We start from the raw sequence: 26862 nt of genomic DNA, 5'->3' as shown, positions 1-26862 counted from the left end.
AGGGAGCTACTTTGCATTTCCAGGTAAGGATTTGCACTTGATAATTCCTCATTTGAGTCTGCTGTCCATGAATTATTTTTTTTGTGCTATAAACTTCTCCCTTCAATGATCTATCATCTATGCTAAGCCTATGAACTCTCTAGCTCTATGCTATCAAATTTTGTAGCTTGCATGTGCATTTTTTTCCTACATTTATCATTGGTTTTCCATGTTCCTTAGCTGCAATTTTTTTTTTAAATGACAGATTTATTTGCAAATTGTTATTATTTCAAGCAAACATGGCTCCAAAAGGAAAGGACAGTGCATGGGTTCATTGTGATGTAATTGAGGGAAAAATGATATGCAAATTATGCCATAAATCTATTGGAGGTGGGGGTATTCTTAGGTTGAAACAACACTTGGCTGGGGTAAGAGGCCAAGTAAAGCCATGTGATGCACCAAAAGAACTGTTAGGTCCTATTAGGGCAGAATACATTGCCAAGCTTGAAAAATTTTATGAGGATAAGGCTAGGGAGAAGGCCATCCAAGATGAAATTGCAAGGAAGAGGGAATTAATGGAAACCATGAATGTTTTGAAACAGAGTGGGTATGATGATTATGAGATTCAAGACTCCACTTCTATCCCTTCCACCAATGACCCCTTTCACTATGTTCATCCTTTTGTTGGAGTTGGCCAACCATCAAAAGGAACAAAGAGACCAAACATCCAAAGTTATTTCTCATCTTCTGCCACCATTGCCTCTTCTAAATCTAATCCCACTTCCTCCCAGCCAAGTTCTCAACCCACTTTGGATCAGCATTGGAAAAAACAATGCAAAGAAACTTCTCACCAATACATTGCTAGATGGTGGTATGATTCAGATATCCCATTTAATGCTGCTCGCTCACCTTATTACCAAGCTATGTGGGACTCTGTTATAGCTGCAGGAAAGGGCTTCAAAGGCCCTAGTATGCATGACTTGAGGGGAGCTCTTTTGCAAAAAGAGATATCTTCCATTGATGAGTATTTGGTTGAGTTTAAAGAGTCATGGGTCAAAACAGGTTGTTCCATTATGTCAGATGGATGGACCGATGGAAAGAACCGCACTATCATTAATTTCCTTGTTTCTTGCCCTCAAGGAACCATGTTTTTGAAATCAGTTGATGCATCTGATAGGGTAAAGGATGCAAGCCTTCTATTTGAGCTTTTGGATAACATTATTCAGGAAGTTGGGGAGCAGCATGTTGTGCAGGTCATCACTGATAATGCCTCAAACTATGTTCTTGCTGGAAAGATGCTTGAGGCCAAATATAAGACCATATTTTGGACTCCATGTGCTGCACATTGCATAGACCTCATGCTTGAGGATATAGGCAAGGTGGAGTGGGTAAAAAACACTGTAGAGCATGCCAAGTGCATTACAAAATACATTTACAACCACTCATGGGTATTGAGCCTAATGAGGAAACACACTGGAGGAAAAGAGCTTGTTAGGCCTGCAATTACGAGATTTGCAACTCACTTCCTCACGTTGCAATGTCTCAATGGTCAACATAGAAACTTGCAGAAAATGTTTTCCTCTGATGAATGGTCTGAATCTCGGTGGGCTCGTAGACCAGATGGAAAAGACACCAAAAAGAAAGTGTTAGACACTTATTTTTGGAAAAGGTCTGTAGAGCTTGTGAAAATTACCGAGCCCCTTGTTAAGGTGCTAAGGTTGGTGGATGGGGAAAGATTGGCCATGGGCTACATTTATGAAGCTATGGATCAGGCAAAGGAGCAGATACGGGCAGCTTACAATGATAGGTTAGCTAAATATGGCCGTATATGGGAGATCATTGATAACAGATGGAACAATCAACTCCATCGTCCTATACATGCAGCCGGGTATTTTTTGAACCCAAGGTATCACTATAAAAATCGGCTAGGAGATCAGCATGATGGGGAGGTCAGAGCTGGATTGATTGATTGCTTGGAGCGCATGGTCCCTAACCATGTAGACCAGTTGGATATACATAGACAGCTTACTATTTTCAATCAAGCAAGTGGTACTTTTGGCAAAAACTTGGCAAAGATGGCAAGAGATGTGGACCAACCAGGTAAGCAATTCCAATTTCCATTTTGTTTTTCATTTCAAGTTAAAATTGTTTACGTTCTTTACAATTCAAATTATAAACTAAGTTACTAATTATTGTCTTTTTCTTTGCAGCACATTGGTGGGAGTCATTTGGTGGCCAGTGTCCTCAATTGCAAAGGTTTGCAATTAGAGTCCTCAGTCAAACTTGCAATGCTTCAGGTTGTGAGCGCAATTGGTCTGTTTTTGAGCGCATACACACGAAGAAGAGAAACCGTTTGGAACAAAAACGGTTAAATGATCTTGTTTTTGTGCAATACAACCTTCGACTGAGGAGGAACCAAATGATGAGCAAATCACCTGATCTAGATCCCATTGTGTTGGACGATATTGATCCAACATCAGAATGGGTGGAGGAGACTGAAGATCCTGTGTTTGAGGCTGATTTTGATATCGACATGGCTTTAGCGGAGGATGAGGCAGATTATGTGGCGGCATCAGAACCAGGATCAGTAGCGGCATCAAGGAAAGGCAAGGAACCAATGGAAGGCACTAGTCGTGCAGGTCGACAAACTCGTGCTTCCATTAGGTCCACTTCTATTGTCATTGGTGGCATTGATACTGATGTTGCAGATGAGGCAGAGGCATCCTCAGACTCTGAACCAGATGATGTCTATGTAGCTCCTGATGATGATCCTGTGTCTAGTAGTGGTGATGGACTTGATGATTGATCATGTGTACACTGTAGACTTGTAGTAGGCCAATGGCCTCATAGCTTGCAGCATTGTTTTTGGACTTTATAGGCCATTTAGAGCCTCATTTCTTATGTATTTTGCTATTTTGTCGATGATATGTATTGCACTCGGTGCCATTTTGATATATTCACCTTTGCATGGTATATAAATGAGCAAACTTTGCATATTTTGTCTCTATTGGCTTGGAATCATGGTTTTACATCTTAAAAATAGTTTTGTTTCATTAAAAATTAATTATTTAATGTATTTTTTAAAAACCGGTTCGTTTAGACCAAACCAGTCCCGGTTAGACCGGTTTCGGTCGGTAAACCGGTTCATTAGGTGGACCGGTTCGGTCACCGGTTCCGGTTTTAAAAACACTGCCTGCAATTGTAATATCATCATCTGTAATTTTCATCTTATTAATAAAATATTTATATATCTATTTCTGCGTTCATAAGTTCTTCGCTTCATTTTCTAAAACCGGTTCGTTTAGACCAAACCAGTCCCGGTTAGATCGGTTCCGGTCGGTACACCAGTTCATTAGGTGGACCAGTCTGGTCACTGGTTCCAGTTTTAAAAACTATGATCTTTGCAGGTGTTTGGAGTTTACCTCTGTGGCCAGTTCTGAATCTTTGTGCAACAACGAAGATGCATGGGTCTCATTTGCTTCCAGATAGATGGTTTTAGAACAAAGTATACACAGATCTAATGTGGGAGAAAATTCTGGAAGGGTTACATTTTGTTTTGCAAGGGATTCGTTGGGCTTCCTTTGTTTTTGTAGGTGGGACTCAACTATGGATTAAATGCCTCCTTATGCTTATACTTGTATCTGTGGCCTTGTTCAAAATGCTGATCTAGCACAAGAGGAGTTTATGATTATTTTCGTTGGTGGTCCGCGACCTTGTTAACCTCTGTGCTCTTTTCCTGTGGATGTTGGCAAAAGGAAACTCGCTGTACATAACAATTGCAGGGGATTTGTGTGAAAAGACTTATGGACCTTGTTTTTCTGAGCAGTTAACGCACATCTCTGAGAAAATCATCAGCCCTGTGGAGCAGAGAAAAATTAGACGAAGAGGCCATATTTAGGGAACTTTGAAGGGTACATGAATTGTTGGCTTTTGGTTATAGTTTCTGGATTCGTTTGGCTTGTTACAGGTAGTCTAATCCACCTACAATTGATGCAATCAAGCACTTCACTTCTCCTGTAGGTCTTGACACTCATTAAGAGCTGTCCTTTGAGCAATGTTTGGACATCTTAAGGTACGGAACTGTTGAAAGGATACTACAAATTTTACAACATTGTTTTGGTGGAACAAGTGTAGCATTTTTTAATGTGAAATCACATGTTTGGCGGAAAGAACCAGTGGAGTAATATGCTGCCCTAGTCCTGAAGAGTTCGACCTGGGGATTTAAGCAGCAACAGGAATATCGAATTGAAGGATTGTATATCCAGGCATTGTTCTGTGGTTCTGTTGACATTTAGGCTAACTCTTGCATTCTCGGCATACCTTTGTGTAGCAGGAGCAATATCACTTGATCGGGATCTTGTATTATCACAGACCTATGGAAGTAATCTGAGTAACCTACCGCAAACCTTCTTAAAATATTTTTAAAGTTTGTGTATGGCCTATATGGTGTATTCATTCCTTGAATAGTGACTACGTAAGCGCTGAAGCATTGATTTGTAAGTAACCTCTGGAAGGTCTCTCATCATACTCTTGGAAGGATTGGGGTGGAATATGTTCAATTGACTGAGGTAACATTGGTAGCCTTTTCTTCCTGAGCACCTCGACAGTCCTGGTAAGTTTTCTCTGGAAATATTTTTGAGAAGTTGTTGGACTACCTTGTGAGACACCTGAATAACCATCTTACATTAAGGCTAGGAATATCAAGTTACTGAAGTCACATATGTTGTTGACTGTGTCTTTAGATGTTCATCGACTATTGTTATTAATACCTTGAAAAGGAAGTAATGGAATTTATAGTAGTTTATGTGGACTGAATATAGATGTTGTAAGATATGACAGATTCACTGAGTATAGGACAATGCCTAGAGTTTAATGGCATGAACAAGTATAGACATCAATGTAAATGAGAAGGCTTGACAAAGGCATGGTTTGTGACAGTGACAGTGTGATGTATATAAATACATAAATACAATGTCCTTATTCATGATGACAGTAATGATACATGGCGTGTGATGTATATGAGACAAACAACACATGACAGTGATCCTATTCTATGATACACGTGACTGATATCAGAAAGATATAAATGACAGTAAACCTTGATGATATTCTGTGGCAGACTAGGGTTTTTGTTGCAACTACACAAAAGCATAAATTTTAATTAAAAAAAAAAAACCTCCTCAATTGAACAAAAGTCAGAATAAAGATTGCTCATTAGTGTACTTTTGTTTGAGTCTTATATACACATGACATCATTTTTGTATCAAGAGTTTGTGCGTATGTCAGGGACAGTACTTGTAGTGTTGTGATAGCAGAGAAGATATTGACAGAGGCAGAGTTGATACAGAAGTCTCTTGATGGCAACTTTAACCTTGATGACAGAACTTGTATGGTAGCAACCCTGATATATGTTGTGCAACGATGTTCTTGATATATGTGACAGTGGCTCTCGTTTGACCTGACTGGCAGTATCTTGATGTAAATGACAACACTCTTATCTTTAACAGTGACATGGTGCATAGCAATTATCCTAGGTGCATGACAGTGATCTTGTGAAACATGACGTGATAGGTGATTGATGGCAGTAACAACAATGGACATCAGAGAGTTGTGGCAACAGGTGGAGCATTAGATAGTGACAACAACAATGGACAGTTGGAGCAGTCGTAGCCGCAGTGACAGTGAGAGTGGTTAGTGGTAGCAACAGCAGTAACAGTTCAAGTGGCAGTTTGTAATTGGGTCATTGTCCTTGGTACGGGAGCCCAAACCCATTCAGGGAGCATTTGCTTCCTTCCAGCTTTGCTGGGAAACCCTTGGGGAGACTTGTACTTCCTTCTTGTTCAGCTGGTAAATGTGTATGTAACCATACATAACAAAGCTTGTTTGGACGATATATTTTGTGTTTTGTCATTGATGTAACGTTGTTTTGGTTTATATTTTGGATATTTAAGAAAACTAACCAATTGTGAAAAATTAAGGAAACACTGATTCACCCCCTTTGCAGTATTTCCAACATTAACTTTTATAAAGTCACTTTATAATCTTTTCACTTTAATAAAATTAAAGTGACATTTCAATTGCCTAGGAAGTGTCCCCCTTTTCACCCCTTAGACATTTATAATGTCTCCCTATGCGAATCAAGGCCCCTTATTAAATTTTCCAAACCTTAGCCTATGGGAACGGTGTTAGGCTAACGGACTCTGTCATATGCTTCCTAAGTGGTTGGGGACATCACACTCGGAGGTTGATGCAACTCAAAGAATGTTAAAAGCGTATTATGGCCACAAGCAAGAAACAAAAGAAAAGGATATTATAAAATACAAAAGATGTTTGGGACATTAATGTTGATTTGGGGTAGCATTGGATGTGCTCTAGTCATGAAAATTGGTGGAGAGGCTAAAGCACATGAGATCTCCAAGACCCATAAATGGTTTGGGGAAATTTTGCCCAGTTAGAGAGATATTAAAATGATTAATATTTTTAATGGGTGCTTAAGTCTAAACTTAGGAAAATAAAATGTTATTGGGTGTTAATATAAAACTAGGTGAGAATGTTCTAAAAGACATGGATCAAGCCAAATCTAATCTTAGGTGTTGATTAGAGATTTAATCTCGGCCGTTGAAGACTCAACAGAAAAAGTATAAGAGGAGGCTTGAGGGTCAATTGGAGATACACCAGAGTGATCAATCATTCGATTTGCTAGAGCAGGGTTTCTAAGTAAAGTCGAACCGGTGATCAACAGCGAGGGGTAGTGAGTATTGGACAGAGAGGTAGAGATAGTGTTGAAAGACCAACTCAGAGGTAGAGAGGCAAGCATAGAAGCCAGAGCAGGCCACATAGAGCCCAACAGAGACAACGCAAAGGCTAGAGGGCCTACGTCATCCATGCAGAGGACAACAGGAGTGACGCAGAGGGTTCCAGAGGCTGCGCAGTGCCTCAGAGGGCTGATGCAGAGGGTTTTGAGGCTGACACAGAGGCCAGAAGGGCCAATGCAGTGCTTCAAAGTTGTTGGAGAGGGTTTTGTGGGACATGTTTTCTGAATCCTTGTTTCCAAATAGAGAGGTATTATTGCCGGTTGTTTTTATTTGTTGGGTGAGCCAGTTTGTCACCCAGTTGTACTCAAGGAAATACTGCATAATAATAAACCCTCAGAATCGCTGCACCAGTTTTCCCACATTGGGTTTTTCCAGGGATGAGTTGTCCAAAAATAACGGTTGCACTTGTGTTTTTGTTTTCTTTCAGTTGTTGATTTGTAGATGGTTGAGACTGTATTGTGTTTATTTCAATATTTATATGTTTAAATAACTTGTTCCTAATTAGCAAGTAGGAGAAATAAACCAGAGAATACAAATAAAATTTCTAACGGGTAACACTTAGAAATTTCAACAATTAAAATATCACGTGGGAAAAAACCAAACATGAGTTCAACCCCTTCATTATGGCTATCATCATGGTTCTTGTTGAAATATGTAACTAGATTCGGTCTTCATAATATTTTATTCTTGATTTTATGTATTTGATGTAAAAGAGAAAGAAAATTACTATTGTTATTTTATAGCATGGGTTTCATGCTCAAGGTCAATTTGTTTTTAGGTCAAAGCACTCATTGTGCGCTTCTAGGGTGTTAAAATTGGCAACTAGGGCCAAGCTGCATGTGGGTCTTCTTATTCATGGCAGCTGATATTTTTCTTGGATTCTTCTCGTCGAGAGGTGTAGGATTGATCTAAAGATCCTCCAATTCCGACATGTATTCATGGAGATATGAATTTATTTGTGTTATGGGGCAATTCCTCAAGGTTGCCAGCAACCAAATTGCTCCCACTTATCCTCCACGTTTTAGTATAAATAGAAGAGGACTTTAAGTCATTTGTCACACACACGCTTGTGATCTCTCTTCATTCTGTTTTGGGTTTGATGAAGATGAGATCTAGAGAGAGTGCCCTAGGTGATACGCTACCCTAATAGGAGATGCCCTAGAAGCTGTGACGAAGAAGGCTCTACATTGTCCTAGACAAGGCTCTACGTTGCCCTAATGGAGAAGCCTAATGCAGCCATGGAAGAAGCCTTATTGTTATCATGGAGAAACACCTACGCTGGCATGGAAATAAAGCCCTAACGTTGAAGCCTCCTAAACGCAGTCATGGAAGAATATAATACGCTGCCTTAGAGGATGCCCTAGACTCTAACGCAGTTATGGAAGAAGCCTAACAACAGTCATGAAGATAGGCTTCTAACGCTGCCCCAATAAAGCCTTAATGCTGCCCTATCAAACTGTTCTAAGCCGCAGTTTAAAGAGGGTTTTATGTGCCCTAATCCGCTGTTCTAAAGAGCCCAAATTGTTGACCCTTATACACAGTCAAAGTCTCCTATACGCTGGCAAAAAAAGCTCTTATACGCAGCAAGCAGAAGGAGCCCTTGGTAGTGGAACTTCCAGTGTGGAAGAAAAGGACTATCATTGTTTAGAAGCTGTCATGGAGGAAGACTTATTACGCAGCCCTTACCTGCTGTTAAGAGAGGCCCATTAGTAGTCTTGTATTGCTGTCATGATGTCACATTGTTGTAGATGACAACGTGGCCTAATTAAGGATTGTCTGGGCATATTGGTGATGAGCTTGATTTGAAGGGTTGCTATAGCTAGCTGCTTTGCTAGGTTGCAAGCCATAGCAAGCAACTAAGGCTGTCCCATGACAGTATTGCAGTGTACAACACAGTGATGATGGACATGGTGTGATAGGTGACAACATGATGTGGGTAGCATGGTGCAGTATGGTGCAACATAGTGAACAGTGACAGTGGTGCAACATAGTGATGCATAGTGCAACATGATGAATGTTGCAACATAGTGCATAATAACAATGGTGTAACATAATGATGTGATAGGTGATAGTGAGGATGGGTGCAGCATGGTGCAGAGCTGTGATGATGGGCATGGATGTATAGCAACAACATGATGTATTGTAGCAACTTGTTGATGATGGGTGCAACATGATGATGATGATGTATTGCAGTATACATAGTGCAGCATGAAGGATGCAACATAATGATAGATGCAACATAGTAATGATTGGGTGGAGCTCTGTGATGGGAGTAGCACAATGATTGGGTGCAGCACAATGATGGGTGTAGCATGATGATGAGGTGCAACATGATAACGAGGCGCAACATAGTGATGGGTGCAACATGGTGATGGAGTCACCTTGTAGGATTAGTTGAAGCAGTAGGTCTTCACCGGAGTTCAGATCAACTACCTCATGTGTTGTCTTCATAGTGAAGATCTCTGCTCAACATTTTGTCAAGTCAAAATGTTGACTTCTGATGTATATGTACTATCTCTTTCTCTTTCCTGAACTTTTGAAGAACATAAGAAGAATTGATCAAGGGTTTCCCCACATTGGGGTTTGTCCCTGGCTGGCGCCACATCTTGTGTCTTCTTGTCTTGGCTTGTTCTTCTATGATTTATGTTTATGTTCTATCTGTATTTTACTATCATGCTAAATGTGATTGCTAATCTGGAATTGATATTGAGCTAATATGGAAAATTGAAGTAAATTGCACTAAGCATAGAACATACCTAAAATTAACATAGGGTTTGTCATTAGAGGCAAGGAGTCAAAATATTCATTGTTATATGTAATAGACCATATTGGGCATCTTGTATCATGTTAAAAGAATTTATTAGAGTCAAAGTTATGTCAAAATGTTCCTCCAAGACCAAGTCAGCCTACAAAGAAGAAGTCAGCCTCATTAAGGGCTATTCAACCTCCTTAGAAGCCTATATATACAAGACACTCAAGATCATTTAAAGAGATAATCCAAGAAGTTCGATCAAAAGTAGAAGAGCAAGAAGGAGGAGTGAAGGGCAAGACAAGGACTAGAAGACAACAAAATCTAAAGTTTTTGAGTCAATCTGTTGGAATTTCTAAGTCTAACTGTTAGAAACCCTTCATGTACTTTTTTGATATATTTCTGCCTACCTGTTTGGATTAATTAACAAGTTATTTACCATGTAAATACTGAAAATAAATACAAGTACATGCTCAACACATTACAGATCATCAACTGAAGGAAACAAAACAAGCACACAAGTGACACCGTTGTTTTTGGACCAATGTCCTTGGAAAAACCCAATGCGGGAAAACCGGTGCAACTATCCGAGGGTTTTAATTATTAAGCAATTTCAGAATACAATCTGGGTGCCAAAACCAGCTCACCCAACAGAGAATAATTTTGACAGTAGTACCTCTCAGTCGAAGACAGATGTTCCAGCTGAAACCTTGGATAAACACTCTGACAACTCCCAGCTCCAATCTGCCCCACGAAAATCCCAGCGTTAGCCCCTAGGGACTGCGTCAACCCTTTCTGGCCCAGCGTCTGCCTAGCGTCACCCTTGCTCGCCCTGCATCAGCCTCCGGAGGCACTGCGTCAGCCCTTAGAGCCTCTGTGTCACCCACACTGGCTCTCTGAGGCACTGCTCAGCTCCAGGATGCCTCTGCATGAGCCCTGGATGGCTCTGCGTGCAGCTCTGGCTGGCTCTGTGTCCCTCTCTCCCGGCTTCTGCGCTGATCCTCCTCGTACTATCTCTACCTCTATGCTTCTGTATTCACTGCCGCTCAGCTGCAACTCTGATCACTCTTTCGACTTCCTCAGCAAACCTTGCCCCAGAAAATCGAAATCTTGATCAACTCTTGGTGTATTCTCCAAGTGACCCTCAAGCCTCCTCTTATACTTTTCTCGTTAACAATTCAACAACCGAGATTAAGTCCCTAATCAATGGCTAAGATTAATTTTGGCTTGATCCATGACTTTTGGACCCTTCTAACACAGTTTTATATTAATTCACATTAATATTTTATTTTCCCTAAGTTTAGACTTATGGACTCCATTAAAAATATTAATTAGTTTAATATCTCTCAAACTGTTTAGAATCTGCCCAAACCATTTCTGGTTATTGGAGATCTCATGTGCTTTAGCCTCTCCACCAATTTTCGTGGCTAGAGCACATCCGATGCTACCCCAAATCAACACTCCCTCTTAGCGAGGACTGTGCTCTAGTAATACTCTTCACTGAGCATCACCCTGATCATCCGACATCGGTCTTGGTGCTGATGCTAGGCCTGCTGCCCAACATCCTTTGTACTGCTGCATCATGTACTGCTACCCATGGCCCTACCACTGCCACTGCTGCATCCATACGACAACCCCTCTCATCATGCTGCATTGTGCTGCCAATAGCACTACCACCGCTAACTGCTGCACTGCAACTCAGTTACTGAGATGTAAGTAAACGATCTCCCAAATCTGACATCTCTGTCAGGCTAGAGACACCCTTGATGCTGAAATTCCCTCTGTCGCTGACAAGTGCCCCTTCTCTGACCTCTGCAATGTTGCAACAACTCCATGCATCTCGCATTGCTGCCTCATGTTGTCCTGGGAAACCTGAACTGTAGCTCCCTCTGTCGCTTCATCTGCATCCGTCTCTATTGACATCTGCCACTACTTCATGGCTCTTGTAGCAAGGTATAATCAAAGAGGCTGGGTACCTCGAGGTCCTGCCCCTCATCGCCTGTAGTCTATTTGACTACAACTCAATGTCTCCCCACTTCTGCTCAAGTGGCGTGTGAGCACTCATGGCACAGTCATCATCTGTCTCCACTTCCTTCTCCGCCCTTGCTGGCACAACCTTGGTCTTGGAAGCCTCTCCTTTGCTCTTCTTCCTTGGACACTGGCTCACATAGTGACCCAGTTCCCCACAGTTGAAGCATTTGACCTTGGAGAGGTCCTTCTTCCGTTTCTCTTACTTTCCCTTAGATGCTAGGACAGCATCCACCTCCTCCTCCTTCTTGATTCTGACCCCCTTGCTGCTGCTTCTTGCCTTGGTCAGTCTTCTAATCTCTTCATGGCGAAGAGTTGCCCACATTTCCTCCCAATCTGGAAGGGTCGCCCTGCCCAATATGCTCTGGACAAACACCTCGCAGTCTTTAGAGACTCCTTTCAGGGCTGTTCTCACAATCGATTCTTGATCCGGCGTGGCCCCTATGGAAGTCAGCTGATCGCAGATCTCCTTGAATCGACCAACGAAGGTGTCGATCTGTTCTCCCTTCTGCATCTGGTATGACCGCAACTGATTTTCTAGTAGCATCTTCCTCTGCACGGAAGTATGCTGATACAATTTCTTTAGGGCCTCCCACATCTCATTTGCCGTATTCTTCTTGGCAATATGTGGTACTATATGGTCCTTGACCCCATCAAGGATGATGCTCTTAGCCCTCGCCATTGCATCCTCGTACTTATCGTTATTACCCGGGTCAACTGGGACCACTATTGTCCTCAAGGCGAAGTGCTTGACATGATTCCTGTCTAGAACAGACAAGATTCTGGCCTTCCAGACTATGAAGTTTGAGGCTTTGTCCAGTCTGTCCTGGTCTCTTACCCCATTCACTGCCATCTCGCTGCTCCTCTACTTCCCTCCTAGAAGTTCTTGGTGTGACTCCCTTTGAGCCTCGATTTCCCTCCTGGAAACCCTTCTGCCAATGTCGAGATGCCCCCACTCCGATCGTTAGTGCAGCTGCACCATTGATCCAGATTTCTTGGCTAGAAATCCTCGGCAGCAATTCCCTCCTCCTTGGTCTTACCCTGTTAGGTACTGTTCTGACCACAATACCCTACTAACTTCACTTTGCAACTTACCCACAGCTTCCTATGCCCCAACAAATTGAAGGTTAGAGATTCTAGGCTCTGCGCAATCCTGACACCAGCAAAATCCGCACCTCCTGGCCACGAGCGTCAATCCTTCTTGATTGAGAAAGATGACTGGGCATTGTGTAGGTTGAATCTGCTCTCCTCTGCCACTGTGCTGATCCTCTTCCTGGCTCAAAGTTGATGACGTAGGCACTGCGTCACCCCTTCCTTGCTGCTCTCCTGCTAGGAACAACTTTTGTCACTCGGGATAGCTATTTCTGCTGCTGCTGCTCTGCTCAGTTGATGTCCTCAGTTCTCTTGTGATCTGCAACCACGCTCTGATACCGTGTTGGAATTTCTAAGTCTAATTGTTAGAAACCCTTCATGTACTTTTTTGATTTATTTCTGCCTACTTGTTCTGATTAATTAACAAGCTATTTGCCATGTAAATACTGAAAATAAATACAAGTACATGCTCAACACATTACAGATCGTCAACTGAAGGAAACAAAACAAGCACACATGTGACGCCATTGTTTTTGGACCAATGCCCCCGGAAAAACCCAATGTGGGAAAACCGGTGCAGCTATCTAAGGGTTTTAATTATTAATCAGTTTCAGAATATAATTTGGTGCCAAAAGCGGCTCACCCAACAAAGAATAATTTTGACAATAGTACCTCTCAGTTGAAGACAGATGTTCCGGCTGAAACCTTGGATAAACACTTCGACAGCTCCCAGCTTTAATCTGCCCCACGAAAACCCCAGCGTCAGCCCTTTCTGGCCCATCGTCTGCCCAACGTCACCCTAGCTCGCCCTGTGTCAACCTTTGGAGGCACTGCGTCAGCCCTTAGAGCCTCTGCATCACCCACGCTGGCTCTCTGAGGCACTGTGCAGCCCCTGGCTGTCTCTGCGCAAGCCCTGGCTAGCTCTGCATCCCTCTCTCCCGGCTTCTGCACTCTTGGTACTATCTATGCCTCTCTGCTTCTGTATTCACTGCCCCTCAGCTGCAACTCTGATCACTCTTTCGACTTCCTCAACAAACCCTGCCCCAGAAAATCGAAATCTTGATCAACTCTTGGTGTATTCTCCAAGTGACCCTTAAGCCTCCTCTTATACTTGTCTCGTTGACAATTCAACGGCCAAGATTAAGTCCCTAATCAATGGCTAAGATTAATTCTGGCTTGATCCATGGCTTTTGGACCCTTCTAACACATCTTTATATTAATTCACATTAATATTTTATTTTCCCTAATTTTAGACTTAGGGACATTATTAAAAATATTAATTATTTTAATATCTCTCAAACTGTTTAGAATCTGCCCAAACCATTTCTGGGTATTGGAGATCTTATGTGCTTTAGCCTCTCCACTAATTTTTGTGGCTAGAGCACATTTGATGCTACCCCAAATCAACACAATCTTTCTCACATGTGCGAAGAGGAGGCTAGGGTTTTTGAAGCTATATAGGACGAAATTTCAGATCTCCAAGGAAGGCCAAAAATTTCTAATCAAAAGGCAAGACATCATCCATTTGTTCAAGAAAGAAGAAGCAAGCCAAGCAAAGGAGTAAGGAGGCATAAATTAGCCTCTATCCCACACATGCAAAATTGCAACTACTGCAGAAGGGCCGAAAATTGCAGACTTGTAGTGAAGGCTAAAATTGTTGCTGGGGGTCGAAGTTGCAGAAAAATTCTAGGGTTGAGGTTGTTGAAGTTGCTAGAAGGACAAGATTTGTTGCTCATCTAGAAGGAAGGTTGACTTGGTCTTGGAGGGGTCTCAATTTTGGGTCTAATGGTCTTGGAATTCATCATCCGAAGATTCTATAAGAAGAGAAGAGTTACTTGTGGGTTTTCCTCTCTAGTAGAGGTTTTGGCCTTGGCTAACAAGTTATATCTTGTGTCTACTATGTTTTATTGATCTTCATTTGTTTGATAGTTGTTTGATGACTAGAAAAATATAATAACACTAGAAGAAGAAGCTAGTAATCATGAGAAATATAAGCTGAAGTAAAAGAATATCACAAGCAGTTATCAAAGTAATGAGAAACCACTCATCATCAAAGGAATTGAAGTGATCTCCCTCATATTGAAGAGAACAAGCACTATCATTTTGAAGAAGGAAGATCATCTCTCCTTATAAAGCTCACAAGAAGACATCATCATCAAGGAAGCATCTAGTGGAAGACATCATCTTCAAGGAAGCATCTTCATTTATCAAGTAAGTAGTTTATATTTATGGCTCAACCTACAAATCAAATGACTACTTTCTGCAAGGAGAAAAATAAACTTATTGGGACATCAAACTACCTTGCATGGAAGAAGAGAATAGATTTGATTCTCACAGAAAATGAAGTTTTTTAGTATGTCAAGGGCTCCATCAAAAAGCTTCCTCAAGAACAATCTCAACCATCATCAAAATATACGAAAGGAGAAATAAGGGCTCAAAGAACTTTCATTGAATCTATCAAGGATTCTCTCATTCCCTTTGTATCAAAATTGAAGACATGAAAGAAATCTATGACAAGTTGGGAGATTTATACTTTGTAAGTATAGTTGGGGAATAACATCTTTAAGTACCGAATTATACAAAATAAAAGTATCAAAAGAAGAAGGGGTAGCACCATATCTCATGAAAGTATCTCAAATTAAAGATTAACTACAAGAGCTAGGAGAAACAATGTCAAATCCAGAGATGACCTCTTGTGTACTCAATGCACTACCAGATCTCTAAGGAAGGCCAAAAATCTGTAATCAAAAGGCAAGCCATATCTTCCATTTGTTCAAGAAAGAAGAAGCAAGCCAAGCGAAGGAGTAAGGAGGCATAAATTAGCCTCTCTATCCCACACGTGCAAAATTGCAGCTACTACAGAAGGGCCAAAAATTGCAGACCTGCAGTGAAGGCCAAAATTGTCGCTGGGGTCAAAGTTGCAGAAAGTTGCTAGGGTTGAAGTTGCTGGAAGGACAAAATATGTTGCTCATCTAGAAGGAATGTTGACTTGGTCTTGGAGGGGTCTTAGTCTTGCATCTAATGGTCTTGGAATTCATCATTCGAAGATTCTATAAGAAGAGAAGAATTACTTGTGGGTTTTCCTCTCTATGAGAGGTTTTGGCCTTGGCTAGCAGCTTATATCTTGTGTCTACTGTGTTCTATTGATCTTCATTTGTTTGATGATTAGAAAACTATAATAACACTATAAGAAGAAGCTAATAATCATAAGAACTACAAGTTGAAGTAAAAGAATAGCACAAGTTGTTATCAAAGTAGTGAGAAATCACCCTTAATCTAGCTGCCCTAGATTTCTCAATAGTTCTTAGGGTTCCATGAGTGCCCCCACATCATTGAGGAACCCATGCACGTCCCAACCCCTGGTGGGTGATGACTGCCCCACCTTAAGAGGGTAATAACTGCTTATATCATACACAACATGTCCTCATCCCCTGGAGGCATGGGCAGTAATACAAAGAAAAATCAAGAAAAGGAAAAAGGAAAATGAAAAAGGGTGGAAAAACAATGTTTGGGGTAACTCATGTATCCACGATTTCTCCCTCCTACATCCATACACCTAGATATGTGGACATCCCTCATCATTAACATCCTTGAATCCATGGCATTTGGCTTTGAGACTCTTGCGTCCCTATCCACCTCATCATTATCCACATGACCCCTATTAATTGAAGGATGTACCTTGGACTTATCTTTCTCTTTAGAGGTTGGGAACACCTAATAGTGTTGTTTAATAGCCATTCCTACCTAGGGAGGTAACACTATTACAAGCTTAAAGCCCCAAATTTGGAAGGGAAACCCATTATGAAGTCTCAATGTGCCCTTGATTAACAAGCTTGGTTCAATTAGATGCATTAATGATTTACTGTAGCTGATGGTGAGGAAGCGTATTGGATCTTATATGTAATTGGAAGGTGGTTTCATCATGGGTTGGGCAACTTAATTTGGGCCCAAGCCCACCAGAGGATCATATTGACACCCCTAGGGGATGCATTGAGAGCCATGGGACTCCATCATGTGTTAGAGCATCATTTCATGCCATAGGCACCTTCAGTGCCTTCAGCAGTTTGTTGATTGCCCCACATTATTCGTGAGATGATGCACTTGGACCAATGTGCTCCGATCAGCTTAACATGACCAGATCATGGCAACTGATCCAACGCCCGAAGGAGGATTGTCTCACGTTTGAGGCTTGGGATGGTAGGCACCATCATCAGAGCCCTCATTTGGAGCATTGTATAAGCTTTTCTTTCATCTAGAGACCCATGAGACCAACATTTGTGCTCCAAATCCACTTTGGGGCCCCATCTGATGATTTGCATGGAAAATTCGGGGCCCCATCTGATGATTTGCATGGAAAATTCGGGGCCATCCCCTAATTCATCCTTATTGGAACCCTCTCTCTCATCATGGCACTTAGAGGGCTCAACATGGCACTCCAACGAACCTACATCATCATGACGTCATCAACTCGACTTGCATATGGATGGCTAATTCATAACTTGTGATAGCTACTTGGCCACCCTATGACAAAGGCTTGTTTTTAGCACATTATTTTTTAATTTTGGGGGTTCATTAGGCTAATTTGATTTAGAGATACTCATATAAATAGAAGTGAGTCTCATTTATGAGAACTCATCATCATCACTTGGATTCTTCTCTTGTAAGAGAACTCACATTTTCTTTGGATTGGAGTATCTTGGATGCACCGTGATATTTGGAGCTAAGTTTATATCTTGTCTTGGGGCTACTTCTTGAATATGGATGTATATATTGCATGATTATGTTGTAAGTTATTGTGTTGATGAAAATTTTCTCTTGAAAATGTCTAATGTATGTAATTGTTGCAACTAATGTAGATGCTATTGTGCCCTAATTTTGTTGAAGAAAGTTTTTGGAAGTTGTGGTTGGAACTTGGCTCTGGGATATGTTATGCATTATATACCATGCAATGAATGTTCCAAGTGATGAAATGTTATTTTTCTTCATGTAACTCCATATTCAAATAGTAGTTAATTGTTGAAGGTGAGTAGCTAGGGAACCAACTTTTGACCTCCTTGAAGACAAATTTGGCCAATCTAATGCATCTAGGACTCCAAAGCCCAAAGGACTAGGCAATAGTCCAAGGATTGTGGGGATCAAACTCCTCTTTCTCCATATTTTCTCCTCTTAAATTTCAGTCCCCTAAAGGTAGGGTGGAAATCTAGGGCTTGCATTAAAATTTTATGGAGGTGATTTTTTGGGAATCCAAGGGTCCAAACATCAAGCTCATGGTCTAGGCTAGCTATGCTCCAAGTTTGGTGGGCATGTGCCCAAGTGTCATCCATAAAATATTAAAATCTCTTTCCCTAGGTGCTACTCTAAGAGGGAAAACCTAGGTCTTTCTCTCTCATGATGGGGACTTCCTTGAGGGTTATATGAGCATAGTATTCGTTGGAATAAATCTCAAGAATCCCTTTCTCATCCGTTTCCTTGACGTAATGAGTACTTTGAAAGCATTTCTTCTCACGTTTATTCATAAAATGTTAGGTCTAGTGCAAGTCTTTCTCAGGTCTCTCAAAGAGAGCAAAGAGCCTTTTGGAAGTGTTAAATCATCACATAGAGATTTTGTAAGAGGTCCTACCTCATCTCCTAGAGTCTTGACCTTAGGAATATCCATTACCATCATCATATCTAAAACCCTAAGTTTTGATCTCTTCTTCTTAAAGCCTTTCTTGGAGAGTGTATTAGCTTCCTTGAAGCATTGAGCCATTGTTGTGTCTCTCCTTGAATGGGCTTGGTGGAATCATGCTATACCTAAATCATTGATCCTTTTATTCTTAGTGATTCCCTTCCTACTGGGACTCCTCCCATCAGTGAAAGTCCATAAAAAGCAGGGGACTTTGACTGAGGTGACAGTGGGTCATTGTTGTCACTTAGCCTAGTAGTTGTCCCTTAGGTTTACCTTCCTTAGGGTCCTGCTAGATTGTGTGTTAACATGTCCATGTCCCCAGAACATGGAAAATCATTCCGTTATTGTCACAGGTTTGCCCTCTAGGTCCTTCTGAATAATTTGTATTGAACGAACCATAGATTGTATACAAACAATTTCAGTTTCTAGTTTCTACAAAACATGTCTTTGGTTTATTGACAACCAAATTATCATAGATGCATGGAATTCTTTAATCTTTGTACATTATTGGGAGAGCTCTTCCGGAGATGCAATGAACTGCATTATGCTACTCATATTGCCTATTAAGGATTCCAAAAACACAGTAATAAATAGATGAATTGTCAATGGTCAGGATATGCACGTGTTGCCAACCCAAACCAGTCCGAGAGGTAATCTTAATGATAAGTAGGCTCTGGATCAGTGATCAAACCCTAAATTTGGGACCCAGGACAAAAGTAATGGCGGATCATATTGAATGATTAAAACTAAAGTGATATGTGATGCTGGCAATCATATGTTGGATTTGAGCAGTTATTTTCCTTATATCTGAAGTTTTATCATGAGTACATGCCCTATTGGAGCTTTTATAATAACTGAGATTGTGATCCCAAAGTTGTGCCATATCAATAAAATATCTTTTCTGTTTATATTATTTGTTGGTCGATAGAATAAACCCTATACTGTGCATCCAGAAATAAAATATCTGATAATGGGCAGTTTTTATTTTATTTTATTTTACCATTGTGATAGCAGACTAGACCATCTGCCTCGATAGTGTCTACAGGAATTATTACCATTGTCTTTTGTAAAATACTAAATCGAAAGCTTCAGGAAAGGTCATTAAGAAGATGATCCACTTATTTGGATTAGATTTTTTATCAATCAAATTCCCTGAATGGGCTTGTCACACAGAACTTGTGGGGAGTTCACTGAAAATTGTCTAGTGCTAGTGTTTCTTGGGCTACAAGAGGACTTGTGAGTTCAGTCATGAGGTCCCTTAGATGTTGGATTCAGTTTTGACCCAACTAAGCTCATTGGTTTTAAGTGTTACTAAACATATTTATAACAGAATTAACAGTTTTGTGCTATTAGCATACATGTAACTGAACAAACAAATGCACAAGCCCATAATGAACGCAAGATATATAGTTGGAAATAACCTGACTGATCTGGAGGAAAACCTAATGCTGAAGATATTGCACTTATCTTATTAATGAATGAAGCTTTTTACAATCCACATCACTTCTTATCTTTCACTAGTGAGAGAGATATAATAATACAATGAATAAATCATAACCCTTACTGTTCCTCGTTTATAATGGAGGTCAGGTTGACATTGTCAACTTTGATCATTCAGCAAGGGATCAGTTGGCATAGTCAACTTTTATCACTTCTGTCTTATGCTTAATCAAATCAAAAGAGAATAATTTACAATAAGAGTTTCTATACCCAAAATTTGATAAGATATTCCATGAGACTTTGACCCCTTAGTTGAGTGGTTTTCTATTGTGTCGCTTGATGCTGTATCTGCTCATAAGAAAGCAGTTCATGTGTTATTTTCATTTTCGGGCTGTTGGTCAGCTGACTATGATAAGTCTATCTTTTGAGTTTTGAATCATCCAATGTGAAAATACTTCTGTAGATGTTATGTCCACCTGGTATGTTTTTAACTTTCATCTATTTGCCTGGATGATGTATATGTTGATGATGGACATACTGGAAGTATCTCTTCTGTGTTAGGATTGAATGCGCCCTTAATCTGTGGAGCTCTGAATTTTCAGATTCATATATAATTTATTCATATTTGCATAGGTTAGCCTTCAATTATAGCATTCCTTCCAAAACTGTATGCCTTATGTGAATTTTGGACACCTTAGTTTCGGGAGAGAGAGTTATAGTCAAACATACATTGCAGGAGTGGGGGAGGGGATGGGTAAGCCTTACTATTGCTTTCTAATGATTATTTATTTCTCAGCGTCTGTCTAAATGCAAGTTGTTTTTTTAAGGTGGAATCATCTGAGGGATACACAATCTCTAATGCAGGGTTGAAAACACCCAAGTGTGATATTTTGAGAAACAAAGTCTTTCTCTTGTAGAAGTTCTCACAGATTTTAACAATTTTGTTTTCTTTCTGGCAGGTACTTTGCTGTTGGAAGTGCAGATGCCCTTGTAAGCCTTTGGGATCTTTCTGAGATGTTATGTGTTCGAACATTTACCAAACTCGAGTATGTTATCTCCTGGGTCAATTTACAAGTTTCAATGCATGCCTAGAAATATGATGTGAATGCCTAAAACTGAAACTAGGTTTTCTCTTGTTCATTCTGTATGTTCTTTTAGCAAGGATGCATTGCTGTATGTGTGACACCATGTACTGATCCACTTGTGTTTAGTATACCAATATTCTCATTTATTTAGGGCCAACTAAAATGAAATCTTGTCAAATTATCACTCAACAATCCTCCTCTGATTAATTTTTAAATGGTTGCTATCAGCCTTCAGTGTTCACTTCCAAAGGCAAACAGTAGTTATTTTAGGCATGTGTTGGTCAATATGAAACATAATCTAGCTGTATATGTCTGCTTCCTGTCAAGGTTAATCTGGTTTCAGCTGATCGGATATTTGAATAGTTTGTATTTTTCTATGTAGAGCTGGTCTCATTTATGTGAATTTTGGATCTCTTCTTTTGTCATCATTTGCAAATTACGAGTCGCTTGATGTCTAAGAAATGCAAATTTTTCTTGCCACTGTTCCGTGGTCTTCCAATATAAATTTGAAATTTTTTAATTTCTGTGTCACTTGGGTTTCGTTTGGAAGATTGATATGAAACCTTATTCAGGTGGCCAGTGCGGACAATCAGCTTCAATCATGATGGGCAATACATAGCTTCTGCCAGTGAGGATCTTTTTATTGATATTGTATGCTACATCTATGACTATTGCTGTATCATTTTATTGCAAGCCATATCAACTATTGACCTTATATATGTTGAACTTGTACAAAATTTCACCAGCAAGAATGTGCCATCTTTTGTTATAGGCTGATGTTCAGACTGGACGGACTGTACATCAAATATCTTGTCGAGCAGCCATGAATAGTGTTGAGTGGAATCCCAAATACAATCTCTTGGCGTTTGCTGGAGATGATAAAAATAAGTACATGCAAGATGAAGGTTATTATTAACTTTCATGATTCTTTTTAATGGTGGATAAACTGTTGAACAGTTTCCCTTTCTAGTTTCCTATAATTATGAATACACTTGTGGAAGCTGACGGCATCTCCTAATTAAGCCATTTATTAATTGCAGTTTTTGCAATTGACAAAAAAATCTGTTGTCTAATTCCAGTTGGTTTATGATGCAGGTGTGTTCAGAGTTTTTGGTTTTGAGACTCCATAAATTCTCTCTAAGTTGACTTGGCTCATGTGGTTATGCTTCATCAAAGACGGCATTTTGAGGCTAATAATTATTGTCAGATTTACACCATAAAATTACTATGGAAGTTGGATCATTATCTATGCCATAGTGGAGTAGAACTAGATTTTGGGGAACATTGTTTTTGACCCGGACATTGAAAAAGTGACTGCGGATTGCACATGCCTCTTCTGTACCTAGATCTTTTCAATGGAGTTCATTGGTTGGTTATGTTCCAAGTCCCTGTTAGATGGGACACTTTAAAATCAATGCCAGGCTGCAGATGTTCTTTTTATAACTTGCAATACCCAGATTATAGGTAAAATTTCAAGAGATGAGGTTGTAAAGAGGGTAAGATATGAAAATAGTTGTTAGGTTGTGAATAAAGCTTGAATTATGAGGTTTCCTGTTTGAGCTTAATTTGAGTGTTGTCACAAAGATTTAACACTTTTCTAAGGTAGTGTTTCAAATGTTCATTAAGTGCTTGACCTTCTCCAATTTGTGGCTGAATTGAGATATGAAATCGTGTAAGTTAGCTAATGGCATGGGAGGATGGCACTGACAAGTCCATGCCTAGTCTTATGTTGGCATTAGCAGGTGCGCAATATGAAAGTATTTTTCTGGTTGAAAGTTAGAGACTTATAATACAAGTGTTCCACCTTTGCCATAAACTCTGTTCAGGAATCTCAGCCCATTCTTACGTATTCATTTGCAAACCATTGATTGTTGATTTTGGGTAGCATCGGATGTGCTCTAGCTCCGAAATTTGGTGGAGGGGCTAGAACACATAAGATCTCTAGAACCCAGCAATCGTTTGGAGAAATTCCACCTGGATGAGGAGTTATTAAAATAATTAATATTTTTAATGGGTACCTAAGTCTAAACTTACGAAAATAATTTTTTTAACATGTATTAATAAAAATATGGGTGAGAAGGTTCTAAGTGATGAGGATCAAGCTTGTTTTAATCTTAGCTGTTGATTAGAGATTAGATCACGACCGTTGATGCATCAACAAGAAAAGTATAAGAGGAGGCTTGAGGGTCAGTTGGAGATACATCGAATTGATCAAAGAGTTAGATTTTTCTGGGGCAAGGCTTGCTGAGAAAATTGAGCTAGTGACCTGAGTTGCAGTGAGGGGCAGTTCGGTAGAGGGACTTCAATCCAAGGCCGAAAAATACATAGCAGAGAGGCAGAGCAGCACCGGGAGAGACAACGCAGTCCAAGAGAGGGTGATGCAGAGGCTGTAGGGGCCGACGCAGGTGATGCAGATGTCGTAGGCGCTGACGCAGGCCCTTAGAGGCAGCGCTGGGGAGATTCTATGGGGCTGAGAGGGAGCAAGTCAACAAATCGACTTTCTGAGCAATGGAGGCTCACTGTGGGTGTGATACAGATCCTGGAGGAGGTGACACAGTTCCAACACAGAGCTTGTAGCTGCCATCGCTGCCCAGCACTGGGAACAACCGGGTCATCTATGGGGTTTGATCATCCAGTTGCTGAAATTGCCGGAATATCTATCTTTGGATAGAGGTACTTCTGCCAGGGAGCAGCCATCGTTGCCCAACACTGGGAACAACCGGGTCATCTGTGGGGTTTGATCATCTAGTTGCTGAAATTGCTAGAATATCTGTCTCCGGATAGAGGTACTTCTGCTAGGATTTTTCTCTGTTGGGTGAGCCATATATGGCACCCTAGTTATATTCAAGAATCTACTTAATAATACAAATCCTCTATATGCTGCACCGGTTTTTTCGGGAATGATTGTCCAAAAATAACTGTGTCCCTTGTGTGATTGTCTCAGTGTATTTCAGTTCATGATCTGTATGTATGTGTAGGCTGCAATAGTGTTTTACATCGATATTTATGTAATTAAATAACTTGTTAATGCAAAGAACAAGTAGGAGATGTTAAACCAGTAATTGTAGTAGGGGTTCTTGATGTGTAGATTCAAAAATTCCCACATGGTATCAGAGTGATTGTAGATCATAGATGACTGAAGACACCAACCAAGAAATCCGAAGAATTTGCAGCAGAAAAGCAGCTGTCCTGAGTGACGACGCTGTTCCTGAGACAGAGACGTAGAAGGGGAGGAGTGACACAATGCAGAGAAAGTGACGCAGAGGCTCACGCAATGCCTGCTTCAGCATTGTGAGCCAGCTGGAGGTGACGTAGTAGCTGGGAGGAGCCCACGCAGTAGCTGCATTAGCCGTCAAGGCTAGCGCAGAGGCAGAGGGGGGCAGATTAGGCTCACGCAGAGCCACGTCATCTTTCTGAGCTAGGAAGGATTGATGCAGTTGGCCAGGAGGAGCTGATCCAGCCCATGCAGTGGTTGCGCAGAGCCTGAAGGGCTCAGATTCTTCAAGTTGCCGGGGCTAAGGAAGCTGAGCAAATTTTCGGTTTGAGGAGCTGGTGGGACACTGTTTCTGTTGGTGTAGAACAATGTCTAAGGAGACTGAACCAAGGTAGAGGGAATCACTGCCTTGACAAATTTCTAGCCAAGAAATCTAGATCTGGGTTGCAACAGCAAAGGAGGATTGGAGAGGAGCGATTTGACAGTTGGCCAGAGGATTTCCGAGAGGGAAATCAAGACTCAGAGGGAGTCTAGAGAGGAGTTGTTCCTTAGAGGGTTTCTTGTGCCCAAGGAATCCAGATCCAAGTCTTGCTAGATTGACAGTAGGAGAGGGAGAAGAGAACCAGTTTTATTTTTGAGCAGAGATGGCAATGGATGGGTTGAGGGATCATGAAAGATTGGATGGAGCTTCTGATTTTGTCATCTGGAATGCAACGATCCTGACAATCCTAGATAAACATCGCATCAAGGACTATGCCTTAAAGGTGGTTGTTGTTCCGGTTGACGCTAATGCGACATAAAAGTACTAGGAGGCCCAGGCGAAGGCCAAGTGCATGATATTAGATCGGTTCAAAGATCATGTAGTACCACACATTGCTAAGAAGGACACAACAAGAGAGATGTGGGAGATGTGGGAGACCCTGACCACCTTTTACTAGGGCTTTTCCGTGCAATGGAAGATTTTATTAGACAATCAGGTGAGACAATATCAGATGCAGAAAGGAGAGGAGATAGATCCCTTCCTTCTCCGGTTGCAAGGGATTCGTGACAAACTGACTTCCGTGGGGTCTACACCAGATCTAGAGTTCATGGTCAAGACTGCCCTGAATGTAGTCACCGAGGACTGGGAGACATTTGTCTAAAGTATCTTGGGTAGAGCGACTCTCGTTAGTTGGGAGGAGATGTGGGTGGCTCTTCAACAAGAAGAGCTTAGGAGGTTGACCAAGGCAGGAAGTAGTGGCAAGGTAGCCCGAGTCAAGAAGGAGGAGGATGCACCTCTCGCATCAGCAGGACAGCAGGGGCAGTAGAAGAGGAAGAAGAAGGGCATCACCAAGGTTAGATGCTTCAACTGTGGGGAGCTGGGACATTATGCCACTCGATGCCCCAGGAAGAAAGGCAAGGGGGAGGCTTCTGACTCAAAGGCTGCTCTAGCAAAGGCAGACAAGGATGTCGAGGATGATGATTGTGCCATGAGTGCTCATGCGCCTCTGGAGAAGAGGTGGGGCAACATGGAGTTGTAGTCGAGAGGACTACATGCGGGCACGATCCTTGAGGTGCCCAAACTCTTAGATCACATACGACTACAAGAGCCCTTAATGACAGTAGCATAATGACTGGTGTCGGTTGGTGCGAGGTGTGATGGAGCGATAATGGCAGAGTTAGAGTGCCAAAGTTTGAGGCAGCGTAGTGGATGTTGTAGCAACGCAAGAGGCACATAGCAGTTTGCAACAACGCAGTGGCAAAAATGTTGATTTTAGGTAGCATCGGATGTGCTCTTGCCTTGAAAATTGGAGGAGAGGCTTAGACACATGAGATCTCCAAGACCCATAAATCATTGGAGAAATTCCACTCGGATGAGGAGATATTAAAATAATTAATATTTTTAATGAGTTCCTAAGTCTAAACTTAGGAAAATAAAAATATTAATGTGTATTAATAAAATATGGGTGAGAAAGTTCTAAGTGACGAGGATCAAGCCAGTTCTAATCTTAGCCATTGATTAGAGACTTAATCTTGGCCGTTGATTCGTCAACAGGAAAAGTATAAGAGGAGGCTTGAGGGTCAGTTGGAGACACACCAAGTGATCAAAGAATTTGATTTTCTGGGGCAAGGTTTGCTGAGGAAATCGAGTTAGTGATCAGAGTTGCAATGAGGGGCAGTTTAGCAAGGAATTTTCATCCGAGGTTGAAGAATACATAGCGGAGAGGCAGCGCAGTGCCGGGAGAGACAACGCAGGCCCTAGAAGGGTTGACGTAGAGGATGAAGAGCAGACGCAGAACGCTGATGCAAAAGCCGCAGAGGCTGACGCTGAGCCTCAGAGGCAACGCTGGGTAGATTCTGTGGGGCAGATTGGGAGCAAATCAACAGATGTCGAGCCGGGAGAGGGTGATGCAGCTCTTGGAGGAGTGACGCAGTTCCAGAGCAGTGTTTGGTGTAACTTTCGCTGTCCAGCATAGGGAACAACCGGAGTTGCTGTGGGGTTCGATCACCTGGTTGCTGATTTGCCGGAATATCTGTCTTTGGATAGAGGTACTACTGCTGAGGATATTCTCTGTTGGGTGAGCCATTTCTGGCACCCTAGTTGTATTCACGAAATCTGCTTAATAATACAAACCCTCTATATGCTGCACCAGTTTTCCTGAATTGGGTTTTTTCGGGGACGATTGTCCAAAAATAACGGTGCCCCTTGTGTTATTGTCTCAGTTTATTTCAAAGCATGATCTGTATATTTGTGAAGGCTGCAATAGTGTTTACTTCGATGTTTATGCAATTAAATAACTTGTTAATGGAAA

At 41.2% G+C, this 26862-nt stretch overlaps 2 protein-coding genes across 2 annotated transcripts in view; both read left to right on the top strand.

The window, feature by feature from the left end:
- LOC149170324 (THO complex subunit 3-like) overlaps positions 1-22105 on the top strand; it is a 243559-nt gene extending 221454 nt beyond the window's left edge. Inside the window, exons 8-11 of the mRNA XM_089428988.1 lie at positions 20731-20817; positions 21429-21507; positions 21629-21761; positions 21952-22105. Coding sequence (XP_089285114.1) covers positions 20731-20817; positions 21429-21507; positions 21629-21761; positions 21952-21986 — 334 coding nt within the window. The 3' untranslated portion in view covers positions 21987-22105. The remainder of the gene's footprint in view (positions 1-20730; positions 20818-21428; positions 21508-21628; positions 21762-21951) is intronic.
- LOC149170325 (uncharacterized) lies at positions 693-3022 on the top strand. The gene is made up of 2 exons (XM_089427295.1): positions 693-2079; positions 2190-3022. The coding sequence occupies exons 1-2, from the start codon at positions 903-905 to the stop codon at positions 2783-2785; spliced, it is 1773 nt and encodes a 590-aa protein (XP_089283421.1). The 5' UTR covers positions 693-902; the 3' UTR covers positions 2786-3022.
- Positions 22106-26862: the final 4757 nt, after the last annotated feature.

This window comes from Pinus tabuliformis, chromosome 4_2 (genome assembly GCF_031772625.1).
Source record: "Pinus tabuliformis cultivar Carrire ecotype Pingquan chromosome 4_2, CPIR1, whole genome shotgun sequence".
NCBI lineage: Eukaryota > Viridiplantae > Streptophyta > Pinopsida > Pinales > Pinaceae > Pinus > Pinus tabuliformis.
This window is presented reverse-complemented; position numbering and strand designations above follow the sequence as displayed.